General features: G+C 31.3%; 5 protein-coding genes across 5 annotated transcripts; 4 read left to right on the top strand and 1 right to left on the bottom strand.

Moving 5' to 3' along the window:
* Positions 1-3,933: 3,933 nt before the first annotated feature.
* Positions 3,934-5,627, top strand: LOC121119361 (THAP domain-containing protein 1). Its single transcript, XM_040714011.2, has 2 exons — positions 3,934-4,642; positions 4,715-5,627. The coding sequence occupies exons 1-2, from the start codon at positions 4,279-4,281 to the stop codon at positions 5,245-5,247; spliced, it is 897 nt and encodes a 298-aa protein (XP_040569945.1). The 5' UTR covers positions 3,934-4,278; the 3' UTR covers positions 5,248-5,627.
* A 1,002-nt stretch (positions 5,628-6,629) lies between these two features.
* On the top strand, positions 6,630-7,615 carry LOC121119363 (pleckstrin homology domain-containing family J member 1). The gene is made up of 2 exons (XM_040714013.2): positions 6,630-7,011; positions 7,087-7,615. Exons 1-2 carry the CDS (start codon positions 6,696-6,698, stop codon positions 7,389-7,391), a joined length of 621 nt encoding a protein of 206 aa, XP_040569947.1. The 5' UTR covers positions 6,630-6,695; the 3' UTR covers positions 7,392-7,615.
* A 319-nt stretch (positions 7,616-7,934) lies between these two features.
* On the bottom strand, positions 7,935-10,917 carry LOC121119360 (T-cell activation inhibitor, mitochondrial). The gene is made up of 3 exons (XM_040714010.2): positions 10,702-10,917; positions 10,211-10,651; positions 7,935-10,082 (listed from the first exon to the last, which is right to left on the bottom strand). Exons 2-3 carry the CDS (start codon positions 10,619-10,621, stop codon positions 9,105-9,107), a joined length of 1,389 nt encoding a protein of 462 aa, XP_040569944.1. The 5' UTR covers positions 10,622-10,651; positions 10,702-10,917; the 3' UTR covers positions 7,935-9,104.
* LOC121119362 (oligosaccharyltransferase complex subunit ostc) lies at positions 8,282-8,935 on the top strand. The gene is made up of 2 exons (XM_040714012.2): positions 8,282-8,515; positions 8,597-8,935. The coding sequence occupies exons 1-2, from the start codon at positions 8,282-8,284 to the stop codon at positions 8,855-8,857; spliced, it is 495 nt and encodes a 164-aa protein (XP_040569946.1). The 3' UTR covers positions 8,858-8,935.
* A 9,887-nt stretch (positions 10,918-20,804) lies between the features above and the next one.
* On the top strand, positions 20,805-25,561 carry LOC121120201 (uncharacterized). The gene is made up of 6 exons (XM_040715045.2): positions 20,805-23,278; positions 23,347-23,475; positions 23,534-23,614; positions 24,223-24,407; positions 24,729-24,887; positions 24,979-25,561. The coding sequence occupies exons 1-5, from the start codon at positions 23,176-23,178 to the stop codon at positions 24,786-24,788; spliced, it is 558 nt and encodes a 185-aa protein (XP_040570979.1). The 5' UTR covers positions 20,805-23,175; the 3' UTR covers positions 24,789-24,887; positions 24,979-25,561.

Below are 25,561 nucleotides of genomic sequence, written 5' to 3'. Positions count from 1 at the left end.
GAAGTGTTGACTAGTCAAAAAAGAAGAAATAGTTGACCAAACCTTCGAATTGTATTAGTTAGGTGAATGTTAAGATATTATTGGTTAGGTAATTTAATAAGTCCATCTGTTATTAATAATAACTAAGAGCCGGGGTTTATTTTGGGCCATTGGTAAGGTTGGTGCTTGGGAAAGGGGAGGTGGAGAAATTTATCTTGACTCGAGCACAGCAGTTTTCCTGCACAACCCGTGGGCGGGGGCATATTCTAACAAATTGTAAGGGGTTCTTGGTGTTTATAAATTCTTTAAATTTTATGGTCTTTATTTTTTGTTTTACATTAAGAGACGACTTATTTATTTATTTGAATTTCTTAATGCCCCGGGAAACTCCGAACAAACCTACTCTAGTCTACGTTATGAATGAAAAAGAAACATCTTATATAATAATTGTATTCATAACAAGAATCACCCTTATTTCTGTTGGCAATGAGTTTCTATTTTCACTCATAAGAAAACAGTTCCCAATTAAGTTAGCAATGACAATAAATAAATCACAAGGTCAAACATTTGAAAAAATTGCTTTATATTTACCAAAATCAGTATTTTTATTTGGTCAATTTTATGTGCATTTTCAAGTGTGCAAGTTTAATTATATCAAATGAATAGAAAACACCGAAAAATGTCATATAAAAGGAAGTTTTACAATAGAAATTTACTTATTATAAATTTATAGTTTATAATAGATCGTTTTAGTTTAGAATTTTAACATATACAAACTAAATATAAATAAAATCTTTTTAATTTTTGATTGGCTATCTTTAAAGGGCTAGAATTAAATAATTTATTCCCATAGTAATATGAATTTAGAGATGTCAATAAGTAAATAAAGTATTTTTGAACAGATTATTTAATGAAGCATAGGGGTTTATCGTGGTATTAGTTCACGTTGTATCAAATCTGCGTTGTACGACCACAGACTAAAACCCGTAAAATGGGAGAAATTATTTTTCAATGTCCAATTTTTCCTTTGTTTTTTTTTATTATAATTAGGAAAATAAAAACATTTTATTCATTATAAATTATTTAAAATAATGTGTGCCGGACACGATACTTTAAAATAATTGTAAAATTTAATATTGATCAGGTATATACTTAATTTTTTATGAGGTAATTTGAATACTGTAAAATTTAAATAATCGGAACTTAATCAATATTTATTCAGCAGCCTTTTTAATAGCAAATAGGTTAAATTAACCTTGGTTTACCTCAATATATAGTTTTATTATTATACTATTAAAAAAAACGCAATATGAGGGGAACATACCGAACTATACGGCGAGCCAGAATAATTCCAAACACCGCGTTACGGAAAATCCGTAGTATTTGAAACTGCGTTATATGGGGAACTTCCTGTATATTAATAATTTATTTATTTTAATAATATTTTACAAGCCCTTTCTGATATCGCAAATCATACAACCGTTTTAAATGTTTTACTTTTCTTTCCGTGAATTTTCTTTTGGAGTATTAACAATGATTGTGATATATATTCGCCAATATAAAATACTATTCTTTGCTGTTATTGAAGATCCTGGAGAAAATTTTTATAGTTAGATTTTCTATAATAGTCTGAAATAAACTACAATTTGCATGTCATATTGATCTATTTTTAGAAATAAGAATTTAGATATTATCATTTTTTCGTCTTTGTATAGATGGACTTGAACGAGATGTCAAATAAGGAAACAATTTATGTTTAAGTAGTATCCTTGGGATATTTGTTAAATACTAAGTTTTTCATTCCTTTACAAATTATTACATTAAATTAATTTATATAATTAGTATAGAGATCACAGATTGATAAGATATGAAGAATTACTTTTAGTTTATTATTTTTTGCACTAGCTAGGCAGATATCTTAAATATATTAATTAGATATCATGCAAACTATTTCTTGGTAACTACAGCCCATTCCTGTTATCGTATATCATACAACCGTTTTAGAAGTTTGATTTTGTGAACTGACATTGTGACATATCAAAGCAACGGAAGGAGCACAAAATAATATCTTTTACTTTTAGGATGTTAGAAGAGATGAGACATTTGTTCCATTATGAATGAGAACGTGGAAGATTGAACCTGGTCCATTAATGCTGAGTTGAAGAAATTAAGAAGTCGTTAACAGATGTCATATGTTTCTTTCTCTGTCCGTGGATCCCAAAAAGGGTGCAATATTGATAGCTTCAGTACACGAGTTAATTTTACTGCCTGAATTTATGCAGTGTGATACTAAGCTCTTATTTAGTTCGATGTTGTTACAGAAGATCCTGAAGGATATGTCTTCTTTCACTTCCAGGAAGCTACAATATCATTACCCTTTCATATCTGAATGTATAATTTTGACAAGTGCAACTTTTGGAGTTTTAAGCAACAAGAACCCGAGGGCAATGATTCCGAAGAGAGTTTGTCATAGAGATCTTCTGCTGACAGAATGGTCTCTTCCATGAAAATTGCATACTCCAGATCTTCTTGTCTTTCATTCTCCAAATGCACTCTTTTAGTGCTAGTTGATGCATGTGTTGGTCTTGGAGGTGATGATGGCATCCATTAAAGTGACCGAATCTGCCAAGCTATCTCTCATTACCATTACTAAAATTACAATATTAAAGTGCATAATTTAGAATTTGAAGGGAATGCTTCTGAACTATGCCACAATTTCGTTGTCCATACATTAGAAAAGCATAAGACAGTGTTTCTAAAAGTATTTTAAAGGAAATTAAGCAAAAAATGAGCCGTTTCATAGATTCGCAAGCCTGAAGCAATTTCATAGTAATGGGGAGAATTGCTTACCTTCGTTAGAGTACGGGATTGATCTAAAGATTCAGTGACAAAATAAGTCACTTTACAATGAAGACTGCATAGTCTTGAATTCGCTGTTGCCTGTTGTTGTCCAATTAATGATTAACTGTTAATCGTATCTCTTGGCATGGCCGTAAGCCATTTGGTTAGGTTTTTGCAGTCTTTCATGGGGAATTTGTGAAAAGTTCTTATTAATATACGTCATAGTCCTGCTTGCATCCAGGAGCAGAATACTTTTAAACCATTATTAATTAATTAATAACAAAATTAATTAATTAACGTTTTCCTATTTCATGATTTATAAAACTAAGGAAGAATGTGTCAGCCTCCTCGTATAGAAAAAAAGAAGAGTTGGTTGTATCACGCAACCTTTTGTCCAAAAAGAAACAAAAATAAGGTCCAAATCATTTGGTAGTTAGCCAATTATGTTAATATACCAACCGCTATTTATATCTTATATACTCGCAGACTATCACAGTCATATTATTTAATTACCATCTTTAAAATAAAGTACAAATTATTAAAATCTACATATTATTTTATTCGATACTGTATTATAATATTGCTTAGTAATATTTGATTAAAAGAGTAGTTATGATTAGTTACTATATTATTAATTTGAAGAAATAGCCAAAATTTCTTATAGAAATATTAAAATGACTAATATATGAATTATATAAACGACGAGGGATCAACAAAAAATTGTATTCCCGTTCTTTCCGAAATGGACCATATGTATAGAATAACTTATTACTTTTTGTATTTTTGAAAAAGAATAAATTATGAAATAGCCATGGCGTATCAAGGGAGAAGTGGGAATCGACAGCTGACAACAAAATACATTGGGTATTTTTATGGTAGCAATGTAAAGCGGTGTCAGTATTTTACTTTCTTCACTTGTGACTCAAATCTAGCTATTTTTATTAATACACGAATACATTCTAGTTTATAGCTACACTTGTTGTTATGGAAGTAACAGCCATATAATGCCTCTGGTGGATAAAAAAAGTAAATTGCGACCAAGATATTTTTCACCTGTTTATTGTTATTGTGCTCGTTTCGTTACTTGGTGGTCTATAGTCTCGCATCGAGAACAAATAAGCTGACTTCCATAGCTGCCATATCGTTTAATATATCGCTGAATGCGTTCAAACAGTAGACATTGACTAAGTCTACTCTATTAATGTCATATTTTATTAAAATCGTAGCTATACATTTAAACCTTAGTGAGAAATGGAATCTGCTGTGTGATAGGAGTGAAATTGAGTGATAAGGGCAGAAAAGAGTGATACAACGGATAAAATTCTAAAAAATAATTAATATTGAGAAATGTAAAAACGTTAATGATGAAAGGCCTTCTAATTAACAATTGAATAAATATTAATTAAGGGTGGATATTTCTATCCTCAGATTTTGATCTGAAAGGAGAATATCTGGAGAATGGTAAATTCTTGCTCTGCCGTTGGTTGCAAGAACCGTGGTGTTCTAACAACTTTCCAGCAAGGAATAACCTTTCACAGGTTTCCCAAGAATTCTGAGCTCAAGAGTGAATGGATCTCCGCACTGAGAAGAAAGAACTTCACTCCGTCAGCAAGTGCTGTCCTTTGCTCTGTGCATTTTGAGGAGACGGACTTCAAAAGTCACACTACACGCCGGGTGTTGAAAGATGGAGCTATACCATCTATAATCCCTGGATTTTCTAAAAGTCTTAAGCCCAGACGCTCTCCGCCAAATGTTATTCCAGAATTGGAAATTATGCCTCCTACTCCAACAACGTCATTAAATCCTTCTTGCGTTCATCTCGGTAGTATTTTATTAAATTCAATTGTTCATTATTGTATCATTTATGTATTTCCCATATCTCCACAATTTGCAGACCACACATACGCTTTCCCAACGACTCTTTCAGCGGCCAAGACCAAGTGTGATTTATTGCAAACACTCTTAGACCAGAAGCTAGCCAGTGACCGATCCCAAGTTCGACGTTTAAAGCGCACAAAGGAGAGGCTTCTTACGACCCAAAATCATCTAAGTGATGCCCTTGATGTAATCAAACAAGGGAAAACGATTCCCGATGAAAATTTTACTGCTCTCAACGAACGATTTTCTGATGTTGAATTGGAGATCGTCAAGAGTATGATCAACAAGAACAAGGGAAAGGGCAATAAGTTCTCCCCCAGTGCAATGGATTTCGCGGCAAAACTGTATAATTTAGGTCCGAAGGCCTATGAATTTGTCGCTCAACTGCTCACTCTCCCGTCGACAAAATCAATCAGAAGATACAATGGAGGCATTGAAGCCTTTGAGGAGTTAAAGCGCTTTTGTGCTACGGATGACTGGCCCATCATGACGTTAGATGTTATATCTACCAACGAGGCAGTAGTATTTGACGATAAACTCGATAGCTGATTTATTTATCATTGTGTAGCATCAATCGGAGGAAAAGGATAATCCTGCCAATGAATGCCTGATTGTATTATTTGTTGGTCACAAAAAGTTCTGGAAAATGGCAGTGTTGTCGTCCTAGCAATTATTCGAGACAAGATTTTTGATATCCTCAGCAGCAGAATGCTTCATGTATGTGACCACAAGGTTGCTATTTCTCCGAGTCGAATGGTCATTGCTTAAAATTTATTATCCGAATTTATGGCAATTTATTCTAAAAGGGCATATAGATGTACTTTTGAGAAGGTGATACTCAATTGCGAATCTCTACCTTCTGGATTCGGAAGTGTTTATTAAAAATTAAAAAAAATTATATTTTTTTAAATAAAATATCTTAAAAATAATCGTTGATTTATTACCATCTGATTCATTCCAACTCGGATGTAATCTAACAATAAGTAACAAAAATGATTAAAAGTTAGGAAAAACTTCATTCATTAAAGGATTATTTTATTATACTTCAATTGGATTTTAATGGAATTAATTTCTGTATTATATCAGTGATTTTAATGTGCTAAATCTCATACTACCAAGCACCCTTTTTATTTTATAAATTTTGCTATTGTTCCCTTTTAATCTTTTTGCATAATGTAATGTTAGTATTCTGGACCGAAAAACAATGACTATGAAGTCATTCTGTTCTCCAAAATCAATGATATTTAATAATTGTATGTTTTAAATTCAGGGTTCATTGTTTTCCCGGCTGAATTTCAATAAGGATTTACCTCGTTCCTACTTATTATCTTGAAATTCATCACTCATAAGTGAAATTACCGCGTACAAAACGAAGTTTTTATAATGAATGACTTAAATTAACCAAATGTATATCCGAGTGACCATTGACTTACCCTCTGATTGGAAGGCATGATCCTCCATCAAAATTTTAAATCTTCCCTATGTATTGGATTTGATAAAACACACATAGTAGTTAATGATTATTTACACCTGTAAAAAGGATATTTTTTGATGGTTATTTGTGGTAATTATGTCAATAATTAAGTCTTTTGGAGTACTTCTGGAGAGGATAATGCTATCTGATTGAATATTTTTTGGATGTTCGTTATGTCAATGATGGAATTATGACTTTTTTGATGATAATTACCAATTTATATTGTGACACATAAATATCAAATGCCCATAGATATATTGCTCGTCAGTATGTACATAATAATTAAATAATTTCAAAAGATACTAAACGAAATCATAGCATGGATAAATAGATGATAATTAATATGATTGATGTAATTAATTAATACGTTTAAAATATACAATATATTTTAGCATGTTCAGTTTGCCTAATATAAATAAAATTTCTATTGACAGCTGGGATACAAATAACCCAATTAATAATTAAGTAATTTGTATTTTGTCTCTGTGTGTGGTTTGTTGTGTGACGTCATGCAAAGGGAGTGATGACGCAATCATTTCTCAGGGTCACGGAGATGCGCTGGAACAGTAACGAAGTATCGGATTTGAGTCAAAAGATTCCCGATTGGGAAGGGAAGATGTCTTTTAAGACATGCTCTTCCTCTGGCTCTTCATCCATTATCTCTGATTCTGGAGGATGTAAAGAAAGATACTTCAAGCTCATGGGGAATTTGTTGTTTTACTCCAGAGAGGGACAAGGACCCATGGGGCTTATTGTCCTGGAGAACGTTGTGTCAGTTCAACGAGAAATTAAAGAAGCTTCCTTGTTTTCTATTGTCTTCTCTGATGATAAAAAGGTCGGTTTAATTTAGCTTTGGTTTATAAATTCTATGTCCATTCTATGATTGATAACATTTGAATTCACATTCTCCTTAGTTACTTTTTGGGTAGCAAACGATAGGAATGCGGAGCAATGGATTACTGCTCTCAGCAAAGCATCCTATGAATACCAGCGAAATCTTTTAACGGATCTTAGACTACGCATATCTCAGAAAACTGGAAAAGATCCTTTAAGTGGCACCATGTTCGAAAAACGACCATTTGGCTATCAAATGCAGCCCTCGCCTCCCCCACGTACTAAGAATAAAAAACCATTAATAAGCAGTCCTTTCAATAGGCCCAAGGCCTCATTCAAAAGCCACATCAATGAAGATATTGAACAAGATTTGATAGAATTTTAATTATGCCGTCCTCTTTCGTGTACCTTATAAACATTGCCATTTGGGCTGTAGTCACTAGTCTCTTTCCATTTCTTACTCCTGCTAAGTCATTATTGGCGTCCAACGAGGTATTTCCTATTTGTGGGTTTTCTTGTCTACTTAAAATAAAGATTTTATTTTTTGTAAACTACGTTTCGGAGGCCTTAGTAATATTAACTTATAAATTATATTATTTTAAATTTTAAGAGGTTTGGTTTTTTCATTTAATTGCGTTAAAATCGCTTCTATTTTTCTATAACCTGGAATAGCTTGGAATATTTCTTCAGTTTGTCTTTTGACAATTATATAATTAAATTCTTATTTTTATGACTAACACAATCCACATCTTTAATCAAATTATGATCTCACATATAGTAAATATTACATTAATTTTTTTAAAGTATATACATATTCTTTTTCTTAATCTATTTCTAATTTTTCTTGAATCATGGAAACAAATTTTAAAGTCAGTCTACTAAAATATTTTTGTTCATTAGTATTAGTGAAAATTATCCGATAATAAAATTATTTCCCAGTTATTTTATTTCTTAGAATATCTTAATCGTTATTTAAGACAAAATTTGTATAATAATAATATCTTAAACATTTTTGGTGGTACGGAAAAACATGTAAAAAAAATAATGATACTTGTAGTTGAATACTTTTTATTCCTATTCTAAGCGGCTATTCCACAAATTATACCTTAGATTTATTTATTCATTCACCATTATTTTTGATATATTTAATCCTAATTGAAGATCAATTTCTTTATATGTTAAGCTCTTGATACTTATTGATTTTCGTGAATAGAAGACTGCTTTTTTATTCCTCATTTATATGAATAAGGTTGCAGTTAGTTTAAAGGAACCAGGATGATATATTTCATAAAACCGCTTTTCTCTCTTATCAACATTCCAAATTTATCATTTAATACTCCCAGAATATTTAATAAAAGTGTTGGAAAGATTGTATCTATGTCTTTGTGCTCAATTGTATACTTTTTATCAATCGCTGGGATTCCTTATGACATTTCGATGTCATCTCCTCCCTTTGGACTTGAAATGGATGAAAGTGGTCGATTCTCAAAGCCTATTGCTTTTATGCAGGTATAGTTATGGGATACTTATAAATAAATATCATATTGTCCAAGAATAGGATGATTAATATCATAATTGTTTATCTTACAGTGGGAGATCAACCACCAATATATACTTGAAGGTCTTTTTGCTGCTACTTTCGTCATAATTGGGGCCTTTGGTATGATTCTACTATCAATGGCAAGCGAAAAAATACAATATTGGACAAGATTTCAATCCTATTTGGGGATTTTCCTATTCACATTTGCTCCTATTGTTGTAATTAACTTTTTCTCAATCAAGTGGCCTTTATATATTAGTGATATGTATTTAATGACATCAGCTAATTACGATGGAAATTGGATCATATAAGGATTAAAAAAACTCAAATATATTTATACATACCACATTGTCAAACGAATAATAAAAAGTACATATAATCAAGTTGAATGCAGAGAATATTAATTTTTAAATTCGTTTAAAATATATGGAGATAAAAGTAAAACTAACTGAATAAGACTGATAACTATGTTTTTGACGATTAATGTTAATACCTTTATATCAAAGTATCGGAGAAAATTTATTGATGTCACTCATAATAAAGATTCAAATAAGTACACTAAAACTCTTTCCAATTGACCGGTAAGCAAATACTTCCATCTGATTGAACAGAAAAGTATCTTGTCATTATAAAATGATTTCCATGGGTTAAGTGCTTTAGCTTTTGAGAGTGTTTCAAAAGTCTTTGGCATGACATGATCATAGCATCACTTGTTATACTATCGTCTTTATCAAATTGTATAAGACCTAATTCTTCTACGCATTTTCTCATCAAGTTTTTTTCTTTTTCCTTTTTAAAATGGAATACGTTAAGCTTATCAAGTGCATCGTTTAAATGCTCAGTGATGAAGTTGATAAGGAGAAAGCCTGGAGTAGATGCAGGGACAACAAATTCTCCGGAGGGTGCTACCATTAGTGGTGAAGACTCTGACTCGATACATATCTTAAAATTTGAAAGCTCAAGGTTCTTTGGCTTAGCTCCCGCCCCAATGACATCACTCACAGAAGTAATAACTTTGCGTAGACGGACGCGATAGTCCTCAACTGTGGTTAATGGATGATACTCTCTGTGTGAAACCTGTATAGAGCATAGCAATTCTGACAACATTTTTTCAAGACTAGGTATTCTGGCTAGTTCTTTCTCCTCATGTGGAATCTGTCGTATGGTATTTAACCAGTTATATCGAATTTCACCAGAAAAAAGAACAATATCTCCATCCAAACTCATTCCAGACTTGCGCCCAAATATTAAATTTCGTCCTTTTAGAAAATAACCAATATCTTGATGACTCTCTGCTAGAGTTTTAAACGAGTCCAATGCACCTCTGCAATGTAATGTATTCAAGTCGCAGTCCCATATAATGGAGCGAATACCAAACTGATTACAAATTTGTGTTCGAATGCGTTCAACTTCTAAACGAGCTGGAGTACAATCACTTAGCCTTTTTCTCGCAACTTCTACATTGATTTGAAGCCAATCTTCGATGACTGTGTCATTATTGTCTCTAGGAGGAGCCTTATGTTTGGGTTCTGAGTCCTGTAAAAAGGGGTTTGGAAGAATGTAAGCTAAAATATCCTTAGCATAGTTTTTAAAAAAAGACAAAATTATACGTTTTAGGAACTTGAAAAATGAATTTGGAGAAATTAAAAGATATTTTAGCATGCCATGATGTATGAATTAAAGATTTTGGGAGACTGTATGCTGTCAATGTAACTAGTTGGAAGATTGAAAGTTTTGAGAACTTTAGATACGGCACTTTTAACATCCTGTGCTTCGTTTAAAACAAAATTGATGGGTTTGAGTACGTCATTATTGCTCTTATTTATTAGAGGTTTTTTGACGTAAAACTTGAGTCTCAAATTGTTTTGTCTTGATTTTTCTTCTTCTAAGTAGGATTTGAGACTTTTTAAAGATGTTTCATTGATGTATTGTTCCTTTGGATATCTCACGAATAAATCAGGATGAACTAAGAAATAAAATGGTCTTAGGGCGACAGAAATTTGAGCACTACTTAGAGAACGACAGATTATCATCCATTTTGAGATTAACCCCGATCTCCCACTTAATATACACATATTATTTTATCTTCTCTCTTATCCAACAGTCTAATAAATAAAAATTAATAATTATTGTCTTGTTACTACTGTCTACTTACTAGTTAGTAGTTATCACTTATCAGTTATTGATTTACTATGACTTCAAGTCCTAGCTTATTTACTATCACAACTTCTTGGTAGTAACAACAACAACACAACGACGTAGTATTAAAATCACACAACCTATGTGAATTACGTCATTCCGCTTTCTCCTTCAAAATAATTTAAATGCCTTGTTCGAGGTGTACGGTCTTTCCTCTATGCCGGCGTATTGATCATTGCAATAAAAAACTAAGCTTAATTATTAAATTAAAGATGCAAGAGTAAAATCAATCAACGTAGTTTCTGGCTATAATAGAGTGTCTTCATTGACATCATTTATTGTATCCTAAACCCGAAGTGACGCCATATTTAGAAGCCCAGCGTTTATATATTTATTAAATATAATATACAAATTCCAAAAAAAACAATAATAATTCAAAAAAAATAATAAGAAACTTCATCAAATTGCTTTTAAAAAAAAAAATGTAACATTTGTATTGAATGCAATTTGAGGGCAAAGAAAAACAGTAATATTTGAATGAAATTAAATTGATAGATCTATAATATTTTCACGGGACGTCACAACTTTTACGCCGTCCATTTTGGGGCCTAAACAACCAAGTTTTATAACAATGAAAACCCTTTTTTGATTAATATTCAGGAAAATAGCGAATTATTGGATGTCAAAATGGGACCATTAAATGGAATGATTTTACTTTTACAATGAAAATTATAATATATTTTTCTCTAATTATCCTTTCTCGTGCCTAATCGATCAAAAAAAAACAAAAGGACAAATATAGTCATTTTTAAAACATATTAATTTGATTTAATTCAAATATCAGTAATTATCATTGGTATCAAGTATTATAAGAGCCCCCTCCCCCAAATCAAGGAAGTTTTGAACAATTATGGATGTTGAAAAAAAAATTATCAGGAGAAAATATTAGATTTTTTTTTTTAAAGTTATTTGATCAAATTAATCTTTTGAGAGCAAAAATTTAAATTTTTTAAAATTTTTTATAAATAATTTAACAACAAATCCCCTTCCCCTGAGTATTTAATGCACGTGATAACTTTTTTTATTCATAAAGCCATTTGATGTTTTTTTCAAGATTAATTAGAAATTTTCCATTTTATGTATATGCATGTTTTATGTTTTACTTATTTTTATACAAAAATTCCAAATTTTATTTTTTAACAGAAACGTTTTTTTCGATAAATTTTGAAAAAGAGGTTTTAGTCAGGGGACGGGTGTGGGAGTGTAACGTAGTCATGGGCTTAGAAGTGGCTAGATTCTTACAGTATAGTTTGGAAAGGGCGACCAACCGTCATTTTTTACCCGGCATGTCTTTTTTTTAAATTCTGTCCGGGGTGTCCGAGGACTTTTTTAATAACTACTGAAATTTCGGTTTTATAAGGGCTAAATGTATGAGATATATTAAAATTTGACTTACTTAAATAGAAAATTAATTTTAAAAGATTTAATAAACAAAATTTGAAATATCATTTGTAAAAAATATATTTAAAAAAAAAACATAAATATATTATTCTTAAATTGAATAGTTAAAATATTAATCCTTGTGTTGTGTTAGTCCTTATTCTGGAAGGACCCAAAATGATTTATTTTTTTTAAATGATCAGCTTGAAAGGAAAGATTAAAGTGAACAAACAAAGGGAATTTCTTTAAGGATTTATTTGTTAAAAAAAGTTCATTGGATCAAATTATGCAGCAGAGTAAAGAATTTAAATTTTTGGAAGTTTTATGAAAATTCAAAATATAAATGCCCCCCCAAAAAAAAAAAAATGTATATATATAATCCTGCTGACGCCCCCTTGAGTCACGTCCTCGGGACCAGAACTTACAACTGTCGGTTTTGGGCTGTCAGTACTAGAACTGATTTAAAAAAAAAGAACTAAAGGTAAAGGTCTTTTAGGAATGAACTTTTAACTTTTTAGGACTGATGTGATTGAATGAACTGGACGGGACTGTAGTCTCCACTGACACAATACTAATTAACCCCCTCTCTCCAAAGCTAAGCCCAGGACTTTTCAGCCCATGTGTTATATAATGTGGAGAAATAATTGTAATTGAATAATTTTGTTTTCAATCTATGTTGTACTTTGTACATTCTAGGTTGTGTCGGTTTAAACTACGGGACTTAAAACAAATCTCAAATGACTATTTATAGATTCTCTTAGAAAATACATTTCAATTCTAGTTTTTTTAAAGAAAATAAATTGTACTTCTCATTTTTTATTACATTTTTTCATAATTTGTTGCTCTTTTTAATGTATGGTGCACTATAAAATATTTATTACAGGAGAACGATGTACCTTGTGTCCCCTGCCACTTCTGTCCCTCTTGTCATTCCTTTAGACAATTTGATAAATCCCCAAGTAGTCCTCAATGTTACTCTCCGTTTTTCATGATCATACTCCTAGCTAACTACTCAATACTTATATCAATTCATGTGTCCTGTCCTCAAGAATGAAAGAATAATAATAAGAGTTTCTGAAGAAAAGTAAAATATGATCGGAAGTACTTTCGTACTCTAGAACGCTACCTTACAAAGACAAACAAACCAATATTCCCCGTATGCTAATGCAAAATGCCTGGGAGAGACAATTCATTTTTAAAGGGCCCGTACTTTTGCCTTAAACTATTTTGCCTCAGGACATTTTACCTTAAACTAAATCGCCTGATGAAATTTTGCTTTAAACCCATTTTGCCTTAATATATGCATAAATAAATTAGTTGTACACGTGTTTATTGTTTATTTTTGTTTGAAATTGACGTTCCCTTTGAATTTTTTAATATGGAAATATGTCATGTTTGTTACAATAAAACGTATTGAATGTTAGAATTATGCTCTTGTATCAGTCATATTTCGCCTACCCATGAGTATTTGGCATTAGCCAATATGAATAATCCATCATGTCTAATTATAATTGATAATGGAGAAGTGATTGGCACTTCTTACAATCGAATCGTTGCCGTATTTGCTTATTTTTATTGATCTAATTACACTAATTTTGTTACCTATTTTGTGCCTGCTTCGAACTAGTTACACAGTAAAATTTCAGTAGCATATATGCACTGGAATATTGGGGGATAATTCTTTCATTATTCATACAGACAACAGCCATATAATGCTTTTTATCGTAATTAACATTTTAATTTTGATTAAAAAATTATAAGGGAACATCAATTTTTAACAAAAATAAAGTATAACGACGTATAAACCTCCTTTATTTTTGCATTAAGGCAAAATATCTATGAGGCAAAATTACTATAAGGCGAAATGTCCTTAGGTAATATGGTTTAAGGCAAAATGTCCAGAGGCAAAATAGTTTAAGGCAAAAGTACGGGCCCTTTAAAAATGAATTGTCTCTCCCAGGCATTTTGCATTAGCATACGGGAATATTGGTTTGTTTGTCTTTGTTCAAGGCAAAATTTTTAGATATCAGCGTTTATATTTTATTCAAATCTTTCGTATACTGAAAATATAGATATGCGTCAGAGAGCAAAAACAAAAAGAAACAGGGCTCCTAGTATAAATACACACTCCTGCAATATTTCATTTATAGGACTACACTGTTATATTTTCAAATAAAAATATGTATATGATATACATCAGTGAGTACTATATACTATTTTCATACAGAGAGACAGACGACAGACAAACTTTGCTTCATTAATATCTATATTAATAAAGCAAAGTTTTGTCTTTTTGTCTGGCGAGACATCATCTTTGAGTCCAGATTTGTATCTATACTAGCACTAGTGCCCAGCATTGCATTAGACGTAGACGAACAGACAAACTTGGTTTTAATAATATAGAATATAACTCCTCAAGAAATCCTTGGTGTTACTCTGATTTAGGACGGTATGTCCATTTTTAGAACATCTAAGTTTTGAGTAACTACGAGTGAGTGTACTCATGAAAAATGCAGAGTAAGTCTGAGGCTTTGTTTGGGGAGTTATCTTTTATATTAATAAAGCAAATATTACAACTAAAGCAAAGCCCGTCTGTGCATCGTCCTCTAAGAACTCCAAGCAATACCGGGTACTACCACTTGTACATAATAACTCAATAATTTTAATAGATTAAAATGAAATGATACCATCGGTTAATAGATGAGAATGAATATGACTGATGTAATTATTTAATATGTTATGAAACGGACAAATTGTAACTTCTATAATCTCCTTATACACATTACAACTTGTACAGGAATTGCAGTCTTAGAAATATATATATCTAGAAACACTTTTCTTTTTCACAGAATCTGATAATAGTTATCATATTAGATATATCAAATTTCTGTCAAATTTAATATGTTTTATTTTTTTGTTTGAATGTGTTTTTGAAATGACTTGGTTATTATTATTTTTTTTTAATTATATATTAATCAGTAATTAATAATCATATTTACATAATCTCCTTTTGTACTTTTAACAAAAGTATGGAAGTTGGTCTCCAATCTACACAACAAATAAGGTGTTTAATATTGATATAAGGAAGGGATCATCTTATTAAATCCTTTATAATAGGTATATACCTAACTAAGTGATGTAATAGCATGAAAATCGTGATGTTAATACCATATAATGAAAATTAGAATGTTATTTATAGAAAGAGATAACGACATTTTTTATTCAAGATACAAAATATGATGTATAATAGGGTGTCCAAAAATGTAATAAATTTAATTATTCGGTCCCAAGTTATTTGTATTGCTGTCTATTGTATAAATAAGAAAAAGTAATTTAAAAAAAAACTTTTTAGATGCATTTTCTTCTCGATGTAAGTTATTTTCCTATTACACATTGTCACAAATTTAAATGATCTGAAATAAAAATCGATAGTGGTATAAACTAGTGATGGGACGGTTCAAAAAAAAAAAAATCCCGATGCAGATTTCCATGCAATCAGTCACTTTTGGATTTATAATTCAACCCCTTATTTCCTTGAGCTAAAAAAACAAACTTTTGTATTTTGAGTATAGAATAAGCCCCTGTATATGACCCTCCCACCACCTAGTCGAAAATCAGCAACAGCCCTATCTTAACTTGACAGGTTCAAAAGAGGCACCCATGCAAAATTTCAGGGGTATAAGTCCAACGGTGTGGGCACCCATAAAAGACACGCGCACAAACTCTATTATTTATATAAATATATGCAGATTAGATGGGGAAAAAATATTTTTTCTAATTCTTAAAGTTTTATTATTTCAAATGGTGAACCAATAAAGGAGGTGAGGATCTCAGTATAGACTAACAACCTACATATTTGTAAATCCTTAGGGGTACCAAATAAAACTATTTTTCTACAATTTATATTTTAAACGACCTGATTGACAAAATTCAATTCATTAAAAGCTTATAATTTTTGTTGTAAGTCGTAAAACAAGTTTGGTTTTTACAACCATTTGAAAAAAATCCTATGTTTAGGATATTTTTACGATTCAGAGCCATATTATGTAGTGAAAGAACAATATAGATGGAAATCAGAGTTAATAACGATGTATCATTAATATTACAGCATTTCAAAGATGTATAATAATATTCAAATATAGATAAAATCCTTGGGATGCACAAATCTTACACAAAGATAAATTAAAACTTGTATTTGATCTGACTCTATAAGACTGACTCCAAAAGGTGTCAAAATGATATGAAAAAAAAATCCTATGAAAGATCCCTTGCACCAGTAGTTTCCAACATCAGGGCCACCAAGTCTAATCCATTTAGCATGATTCAAGCAATATTCCTCTCTAAAACACGATTTCTTATGTTTGTTATGTCTGCAATTCTCACTCAAGTTCAAAATTTGAGAACCCTTAATCATAATCAGGATTTATGTAGTCAATAAAAAGTTAAACTGTAAAAAAAGTAAATCATTTTAGATTTGGTTTATGTATTTCCTTTACACATAATAAGGAATCGGAATCATCCATGAACATCACTGTAAGTAATATAATTGTGAGTAATTTTATTTTAAGGTCAAATAATAATTATCGTGTACATTGAATAAAGAGGCTTCTATGTTTCAAGCAGAGATTTTTGCCATAACACAAAGTGTAGAAGCTCTTCTCAAGTACGAAAAAGCACTGAACAAATGGAATAATCAGATCGGACTCCCAATCAGCAATTGCTGCAATCTTTAATCCTCTTAGTACTAGTAAAGAAGTTTTAAAAATGTAAGGAAACCATCATCAAAGGAATGAGTGAGAAAATATACATCTAGAATGGTGCAAAGGACATTCTGACATAACAGTAAATGAATTTACAGACCATCTTACGAAGAGGGGTACTGAGAGCCAAAAACAGTTTACTATTAGGACGCCTCCTAGCTACATAAAGAAGGAGACTTCTTCTATCAAAATTGGTGTGACCGATATAAAAAAGTTCAAAGTATGAAACATATGCATACTATGCTTAATAAGCCGAATTTGAAGTGTATCAAGCTCGGAAGAGAAAAATTGTGACTGATTGTACATGCCCACACAAGTTAAGTTAAATTCTTCCACAAACTCTTAATATATTCAAAAATACACCCCTACCCTCAGGTTGTACAGGTGAAGGGATGGACTCCAAGGTAGTTTAAACTCTACCGCCGTCGCGTTTCTAAGCACCTAGAACCCCTTCTTGTGTACCATCTACTTCTACGTAACACTTAGTACTTTTTTGTACACTGTTTTTGTGATGGATGGTGTTAAATATAAATTTTTATACATATAAAAATAATGGGGAAGGAACTCCCTCAATTACTATCAAATTTTTCTTTCCATAATTATTCAAATATACTCAGACTATAAGGACAAGTTTGCTATAAACTTTGACGGCGTATCATAAGGTCTTGAATAAGCACAGATCTTTAATTATTTTTCGGGTCCAGATTTGATATGTGCTGATATCACTGATGTACAATTTTTCTACCTGATATTTGATCCGATATCATTAAAATAAAAATTTACAATAAGACATTTTACAATGATCATCAAAGATGTTCAAAATGCTATTTAGCGGTATGGTAAAAAAAAACCTGAAAATTAATGTGGTAACCCTAACAATTTGAATAATATTTTAGAAAGAGTTGCTCAACTGTTTTATTCGATTAGTTGTTAGCAGCCTTCAGAAGATTGGAAAGAAAGTAAACACAAATCTTACTCCGTATATAGTCAACTAAAAACATTGGCAGGAATAACTTCGAAGTCGATCCTAAACTCTAGTTTTAGTCCAATAAATACTTTTTATCATAACCATAGTCATAACTTTCCAACCAATGTTGTATAACAAAGAATGGTTAAAGTATTAATCCATTATCTTCCTCAGTTTTTATAGAGGTCTAATATCTTACCAAATATTAAAATTTGAAGAAAATCTGGGTCATTTGTGTCCTAAAATGGTATTGCATGGGAAGAGTTGACGATATGGATCTTTGATATTACAATATCAAGCCGGAATTTTTTATTTATTAAATACGCTTTTTTGTTACTCTTTCTTATTCCAGAGGAGGCCTGAGCCAATTTTGATGGGACATTGATTTATAAGAGTTCTGTATGACGTATTTGTAGGTAATAGGTACTACATAGTTATGTAATTGAAGAGTGTGTTGTTTTTATGTTTTTGCTAGTATTTGCACTTTAGATTCGAAAAAGTATGATCAGCAAATATTAGTAACATTATATTTAATACTCTTTTTTGTGATGACAAATCACAAATTTTTACATAGTGTGTACTCTACAGAGTAAAATGTAAAATTATAGAGGATCTAAAGTGTATAAATAATTTTGTATATTAGGTGTCCTGAGATTCATCAACATTAATTAATAGATCCCAACTTTTTGTGAGGCTGCAAATAAGAAAAAAATAATATAAAAAAACTTTTTGATGGAGTTACTTCTCTTTGCAAGCCATTTTTAAATCACACCTCGACACCTATATAATGTTTATTGTATACTAGCGGTAGTACCCGGCATTGTCCGGCGTTGTTAAGGGTCGACGAACATACAAATTTTGCTTTCATAGAAGATAATTCCCCAACAAATCCTTGGTGTTACTCTCTGTTCTCTCCTCAAGAATTAAAAAAAAATAAAAATATGATTTGATGATTTGTCCTTCAGGAAACCACATCCAAAGTCAAATTTATGTTTAAGAATTTTATATAAAGTTAGCAAAAATCATACAAGGAGGATGAGTTGTTGACGAGGTAGTTCATTGTTACATTGATGGAGGCAATCAGAAAGTCATTGATAGCATGAGATGTTCGATTTGTTTTAGATTCAACGTAACCATAAAGAAAATAATCTATCAGAAAAAGATCTGGACTGCAGGGGACCATATTTCCTACACAATCAAGTCATACCAGTGCCCACTCAGGGACTTCAGCAATCTGTCTGAGACATAACAAGGTCCTTTGTATTATTCTCTTACCGAAAGACAATGTTTTGAGACATTTGAGACCTCCCCATTTGAAATCTTCATGTTGTCGTGGACAAAAATCATGGTCACTGCACAACGCCTTTCCTCCTCTGTAAATTTATATCTTCTTTATATCCAGAGCAGCTTTCCCCATGTTGCCCAAATCTTCACTAAAGTCAGTTGATACAAAAACGTTTTTGCTGGCAAAAAAGACAAATTATCAGACAGCTTTATCATAACAAAATCGCCGGTGCACAGAAGTGCCGATTTGTTTTTAACGTCCTATATATCAGGGAAAACTATATACACCAAATGTTGTTAAAAAAGAGTCATCTTCAGACTTTCGAACAAACAAACAGTCAAGCAGACAAACTTTGCTTGATTAATATAGAAAATAAGTATATTGTGTACAACTTGTAATTTTTACAAGCAAACCGAGACAGGAAGTTGATTAAAGTAGATAAGTTGATTAAAATTATACTAAATGTTAAATAACTTGATAGTAGTGTAATAATATACTTTTGATTATGATTAAGTTACAAATCATAAGAAAGTATTATTATACATAAGAAAATTAATCTATCACTAATCAGAGGCATCCGCTGCAGGTGGGCTGGACGGGGTAAAAAAATAAAGGAATTTTTGGTTTTTACTAGAAACTTTTTCGTAATTTGCGCAAATTATACAGCAGAGCAAAAAATTTAATATTTGAAATTTTTTCCACAAAAATTAATTTTTTCTGAATAGCTATGGAAAACCAAGTAATCTCCCCCTCCTAAAATAATAAATACATCATAGATATTGAAAGATTTCTGTCTATCTGAGATTTGAAGTTAATGGAAGATGATTTCATACGAATACTATAATGAATTAGACTATTTTATTAATTTAATTTATACAAAATTATGCTTTCCTAAGTACACTACAATATCATTACAGTGCAATAATCTTTTGACAAATTTTAGGATAAATATGGCCTGTTAGGATTAAATAAACTTATTCGTTTTAAGATTTTTTCATAAGTTTAAAATAAAGCATTTTTTATTTTCAAAGGAGTAAATGGTCGCTAAAGGTTGAGTTCAACAACACTTTTGATTTGATTTATTTATACATATATTGCCAACAATTACTCTATATTGGCATTATAATATATTTGTAAATTGGCAATCCATAGTTTGCCTAATATTTCAATGTTTGAGATAATTTGATTGTTAAACTATGAACCAAATAAAAATAATTTGAATCTAATAATTTTCAATTGATTTCGAATTACAGTAGGTATTATAGAAGAAATGACACTTTAAAAGGTACTAAACCAGGATTAAGGGCCTCATTAAGAAAATTGTTTTTTTTTAAGTTTAATTAAAACATTAACCTAGTATTTATGTAAAAAGCCAAAATATGATACAACAATTGATTTTTCACAACGCTTCCCCCAAATCATCAACAACTACTATTTTTTTTCTTCTGTCATTTGATGATTTTCTATATTAATTACGCCTTATTAGTATTCCAAACTTTGATTGGTTAAATTCTAATTATCAGGGGAAAATTTCTTACTATCCATAGTATAAAGGACGAAGACTCCCACAGTTGGGAAGAATTGTCCAACTACAAACTGACTTTGTAGTCGTTTTTTTTTTGGGGGAGGGATAGGAATTGGTGATCTTATAAATTTATATTTAAAACTGTTGAAAGTATAAACTCTCGCTGAATCCCATTTCTAACGCTAAAGATAGTGTTGTGCCAGTCGTTATTTATTCGGTCCAGCCAAGTTCAGTCTTATGACCGGTTCTTAAGACTGTCAGTACGTGAACTTTAAAAAAAAATTAAAAATTAAAAAAAAGTTGAGTGACATCATCGAAGGCCGAACTTTATAAGTTTTATGAATGAACTGGACCGGAGAGAGACTGAACTGGACGGGACTGTAGTCTTCAGTCCTAAATAAGGATAGAGACAACACTAAGTACAAATAATCTTTTTTGATATAAAAAAATGTAGTAGGGGACTAAATACAGCCTGCTACCCGTAGTCTGCCTCCCTTTGCACTCAAATAATGTTCCCCTTCTAAGTGTCTAATGAAAACACTATCTTCATCTATATTCAAATCTTTACCAAGTTAGGAATAAAAGAAGCCATGAATAATGAATATGAAATAATGGAGGAGGAATCAATAAAATTTTATTTCACTGTTTAAGAGGAATTAACGTACTCAATGAATGAACAAAAAAAAAAAAAAAGAAGAACATTAATATAGGAACTTTGTCAAATACATTTATGAAATTACGCATGTATAGTGTATAATATATAAAGATTATTTTTAGTTGGAAAAAGTGCGATATGCACGACCTTCAGGGCTTGATTTTGTAAGTCTTCGAAAAAGAGGAACCCCTTCCTCTCTTTTGTACTCATCGATAATCTTTTCTAAGAGTTTGATGATAGTTCCAAATTCATGGCTGCTCATTTTTTCATTCAGATTACTATTTTCGGCAGAAGGTCGTGAGTCCAAAGAAAAGGTACGGAATCCAGAGGCATCTGATGATGGGAATTTAGTTCCGATTATGAGTAGACAAGCTATTGATAACAATGCAAAGGCTTTCATTTTGGTTGAATGCTGATACTGGAAACGCGTTCACACAACTGTGTTCGCTATAAATGGAATGTCCTTAAAAAGATCAAATTTAAAGAGAGAAAATTGTTATGTAAGAAAAAAGAGAAAACTCAAAATTTATAAAACATCTTTATATTCTATCTCATGTATGTAGAGATAATATGTATTTCTCTCCTTCGCCCTTGAATAAACTTAAAAAGGCAAATACATCAATCAATATAGAAAAAGGTATAACTTTTTTTTAAATGTTCCTTTAATTGGTCAGACGGAGTTGCACTGATTAACATACAACTCTAACACAGGATTCCAGACGGTGTAAAAACAAACAAGGAGATCTATTTGGAGGTTTTTTTTTAAAAAAAAAGTTTACGGACATGAGTTTGAATGGTCTTTCCATACAAAGAGGGTTGTTTCCAACAAAATACAGCACCTACATAAACCGCATTGAAAGTACAATATCGCTATAAGAATTACTTTAAAGTTCAAACACTTTTGAAATTGAATAAAAAGGTCTCCTTTTTATTCCGATCTTAACCTCTTGGATTTTTTCATGTAGGAAATTGCTGAGAGGAAGGCCCGATATGCTTCCAGAACAAGCAAAATTGTAAGATAAATCATTTTCTCCTATTTATTTAAAGGTAAATTAAATCATCTTGAGACAAGGTCCATAAGAAAATATGCTAGGGACCCATAAATATAGTTTGTATACTTTTATCTTTAAAATTTATTTAAAAATAACAACTTAACTATTCTTACATCTTTGAGGATACTCCAAGGCTAGTTTTACTGTGAGGAGGGCATAAGTAAAACATAAATAGTGATATCCTTTTCTGTCATTTTTTAAATATAAATTTCGAATCCTTGTTATAAAATTTAGTACTCTTTTTATGTTTATTTGAAATGACATTTTTGTAAAAGACATTTCTAATTTGATTACGAAGTACCTTTTTTTTTAGAAAATATTTTATTAATTTATGAAATATTAACACATTGTGGGGGCCTAACTTTTATAATCAAGGGGTAGGGACGGGACAAATGACCCCAACACTCCTTCTAAAACCGGCCCTGAGTGAATCCCTCCTAAATATCTATATCCATCTTTGTTTTCAGTCTAGACCTAATTTCTTTAGTAATTCAGTGTGTTATGTACGACAAAGTAGATAGACAATCCTAATTAGGTCATCCTCAGATTAATTTCCCTCATATTGTTCGAGTCTACCCATAAATGACTCTGACATGAATCAATGTAATATATTATGTGTAATGACAATGAATACCATTTTATATGACAAAACAAAAACAAAAAAAAACACTTTCTAAACAATAAAGAAAAAACTTATATAAATATTGATGTTAGTTCAATAGTATTTTAAGGAAAGTTAAGACGTCATTCTAGGCAATCTCTCTCAAGATTACTACTTCCATACCCTTTTACATATATATATATACATGAAGTTTATTGATATTACTTGGATTCTCATTAATATGATGGTCGAGTATTCCTGGGCTTCACATTCGGTCGAGCACATGCATTATAACCAGTCAGTTAGAGGTCAGATTAGTTTTATCCAATGGCGTAAATTTATTATATTTAAATTTTTATATGATTGGCTTTCAAAGGTAAAATAATTGAGTATAATCAGTCCATAGAATTTTGGAGCCCTTACCAAAACTTTTCAAAGTTTGTGTGTAAAGGATCAAATAACCCTTTGGAAAAAGCAGCAAATGTAGTTACTCAACAAGTCCTACGTAAGTTTTCTTAAACGAATTGTGTAATTAATACTTTTTTGCTTTAATCAATACATAGACATTCTCACCCATCCCTCTTCCGAATATCCATCTCGCTACTATGAGGCAAAAAAGTTGTTTGACTCCTGCACATCCATAGGTTAATTAATTTTAAGTTATTATAGATGCAAATTTGGTCAATTGAAATCCAAATCAATCCCATCATACTCAATGATTTAAGACATATATTTAGCGTTTTCACGTGACATCACAATGAATATATAGGACTAGCAAACTGGAGAAAATGTCATTAGCCAAATGACTTCATCGGTGTGTACATTTTCTCTAGTTTGGTGGCACATCCCGTTCATTTGTGACGTCCATGAAAATGTCTTATATACCAAGTGGCAAAACACGCTTTTTAGACACTGAAGAAGTTTTCTTGGCAATGGGAAAACTTTTCCCCTCGCAAGATGTCGCTTATGATGTTACTTTATAATATCCCTTGTAATGTATATAATTTATTCTTCCCTTCACATAATTAACCTTTCTTAATTGAAAAAAAAAAATAATAATGGAGTTTTCATAGTTAGTTACCGAGTAAAATTCAAGTATGCTCAATGCCCTTAGGGGACAAAAGAGTTTGTCGCGTAGACAACCATGTTTGGACAAAAATTAAACGAGTGGTCTTTGTTTTGCAACTTGGTTTATATCATTGAACCTATATACCAATCGATGTAGCTGTACTTTTTCTTTACCATTTTATAGAGAAAAGAGAATATTTTGGACTAAAATTTTTCAAAAAATGGCTCTCAGAAACCAGTCCCATGGGAGGATATCCAATTATCTACCCTAACTGGAAAAGAGGATCTTTCGTAGTTGAGAACCTGATAATTAAATTTGGCTTTTTCAGCCTTTTTATGATGAGTAGATATCGTGATGAAAGAATTAATGTAAGGAAATTATTGTTTATCATTTATTCATGAATGGTAACACTATTGGACAAAATTGCAACATTGTTTTGTCTTGAAATCGTGTGTATCGAATTTTTTTACCTCGAAAAATATAAAAATGACCTTTATAACTCAAAATTTATAGTTTTTGGGCCAAGAAATGTTTTTGTTTTTTTACATTCAATAATTACAGCATCTACGTGATTTTCACCTAGAAAGTGAATAAATAAAAGATAAAAAAGTAAATTATAGTTTGAAAATACATGTTTACAAATTAAAAAAAAAATATTTTTATTATTTCTGTATCTTTTTCTGAATCAGAAAAAATGCCTTAAAAATCAAAAAATGAGGGCGAAATGGACCTTTTATTTGGAAATCTAATAAGTTGATCATTTCTGATCACAAAGATGAAAATCCTAATTTGTTGTACCAGATGGTCCAATGAAATCTGAGCACGTAACAATTTAATAATTAATGAAGGTAAAGTGATTGAAATTAATTCATACTTCGATATATTAAAGCATAAACAATTAGTTACAAAACAAAACAAACCTGATCTTTCTATATTAAGTACAAGTCGAGAAAATGACACTTCAACTTGATCGACGAATTTCCATTCGCACACTCCAAGTATTTGGGCGTCTCCAGAACCACTGTCTACGCCATCAATAGTCCAAAACTTTGGAGAGGAAGAAGAACTATGTCAAAAAGGCCAAACTGGACTCGGAGAAGTTAAAGAAAACGGCCCAGGCCAATCCCCGAAGTTCATGATGACCATGCAAGATATCTGGGGGTTTCACACCAGAATGTACAGAGATGTATCAAAAAGTGGGTGGAAAGAGTCTTGTGAGATTAAAGAGGATACTTTTGACATCAACAATGAAGCAAACCTATTTCCTCAGTTGCAAGACTCTTTTGAGTTCTTTTGGCTACTTTTGGCCATTTTACATCCCTGATGGTAACCCCCTCGACTACACCTTTTGGGTGCATTTCGAGGGGAAGGCCTGTAGTATCTGTTATCCAAACACCAAGGTCCTCAAAGCCACTGGCAGCTAGTACTCGAACGCCATGATGGAGGACTACATACTACATTCTGCCGCTACCTGAAAGTCATTAACGCCACTAAAGGTTGTTTCATTAATGATTAAGAGAGC

This window comes from Lepeophtheirus salmonis, chromosome 6 (genome assembly GCF_016086655.4).
Source record: "Lepeophtheirus salmonis chromosome 6, UVic_Lsal_1.4, whole genome shotgun sequence".
Taxonomy (NCBI): Eukaryota; Metazoa; Arthropoda; class Copepoda; order Siphonostomatoida; family Caligidae; genus Lepeophtheirus; species Lepeophtheirus salmonis.
Note: the sequence above shows the minus strand (reverse complement) of the source record. Positions and strands in the feature narration are given on the sequence as shown.

Excerpts from the sequence above, each read along its gene's own strand:
- LOC121119362 (XM_040714012.2), top strand. The coding sequence starts at position 8,282 with ATGATATATTTCATAAAACCGCTTTTCTCTCTTATCAACATTCCAAAT. Across the intron at positions 8,516-8,596 it reads AGCCTATTGCTTTTATGCAG|TGGGAGATCAACCACCAATA; the intron begins GTATAGTTATGG and ends TTTATCTTACAG.
- LOC121120201 (XM_040715045.2), top strand. The coding sequence starts at position 23,176 with ATGAAGTTTATTGATATTACTTGGATTCTCATTAATATGATGGTCGAG. Across the intron at positions 23,615-24,222 it reads TGACTCCTGCACATCCATAG|AGAAAAGAGAATATTTTGGA; the intron begins GTTAATTAATTT and ends ACCATTTTATAG. Across the intron at positions 24,408-24,728 it reads ATCGTGATGAAAGAATTAAT|AAAAAATGCCTTAAAAATCA; the intron begins GTAAGGAAATTA and ends TTTCTGAATCAG.
- LOC121119363 (XM_040714013.2), top strand. The coding sequence starts at position 6,696 with ATGACGCAATCATTTCTCAGGGTCACGGAGATGCGCTGGAACAGTAAC. Across the intron at positions 7,012-7,086 it reads CTCTGATGATAAAAAGGTCG|TTACTTTTTGGGTAGCAAAC; the intron begins GTTTAATTTAGC and ends CATTCTCCTTAG.
- LOC121119361 (XM_040714011.2), top strand. The coding sequence starts at position 4,279 with ATGGTAAATTCTTGCTCTGCCGTTGGTTGCAAGAACCGTGGTGTTCTA. Across the intron at positions 4,643-4,714 it reads TCCTTCTTGCGTTCATCTCG|ACCACACATACGCTTTCCCA; the intron begins GTAGTATTTTAT and ends CACAATTTGCAG.
- LOC121119360 (XM_040714010.2), bottom strand. The coding sequence starts at position 10,621 with ATGTGTATATTAAGTGGGAGATCGGGGTTAATCTCAAAATGGATGATA. Across the intron at positions 10,083-10,210 it reads TCTTTAATTCATACATCATG|GACTCAGAACCCAAACATAA; the intron begins GCATGCTAAAAT and ends CCCTTTTTACAG.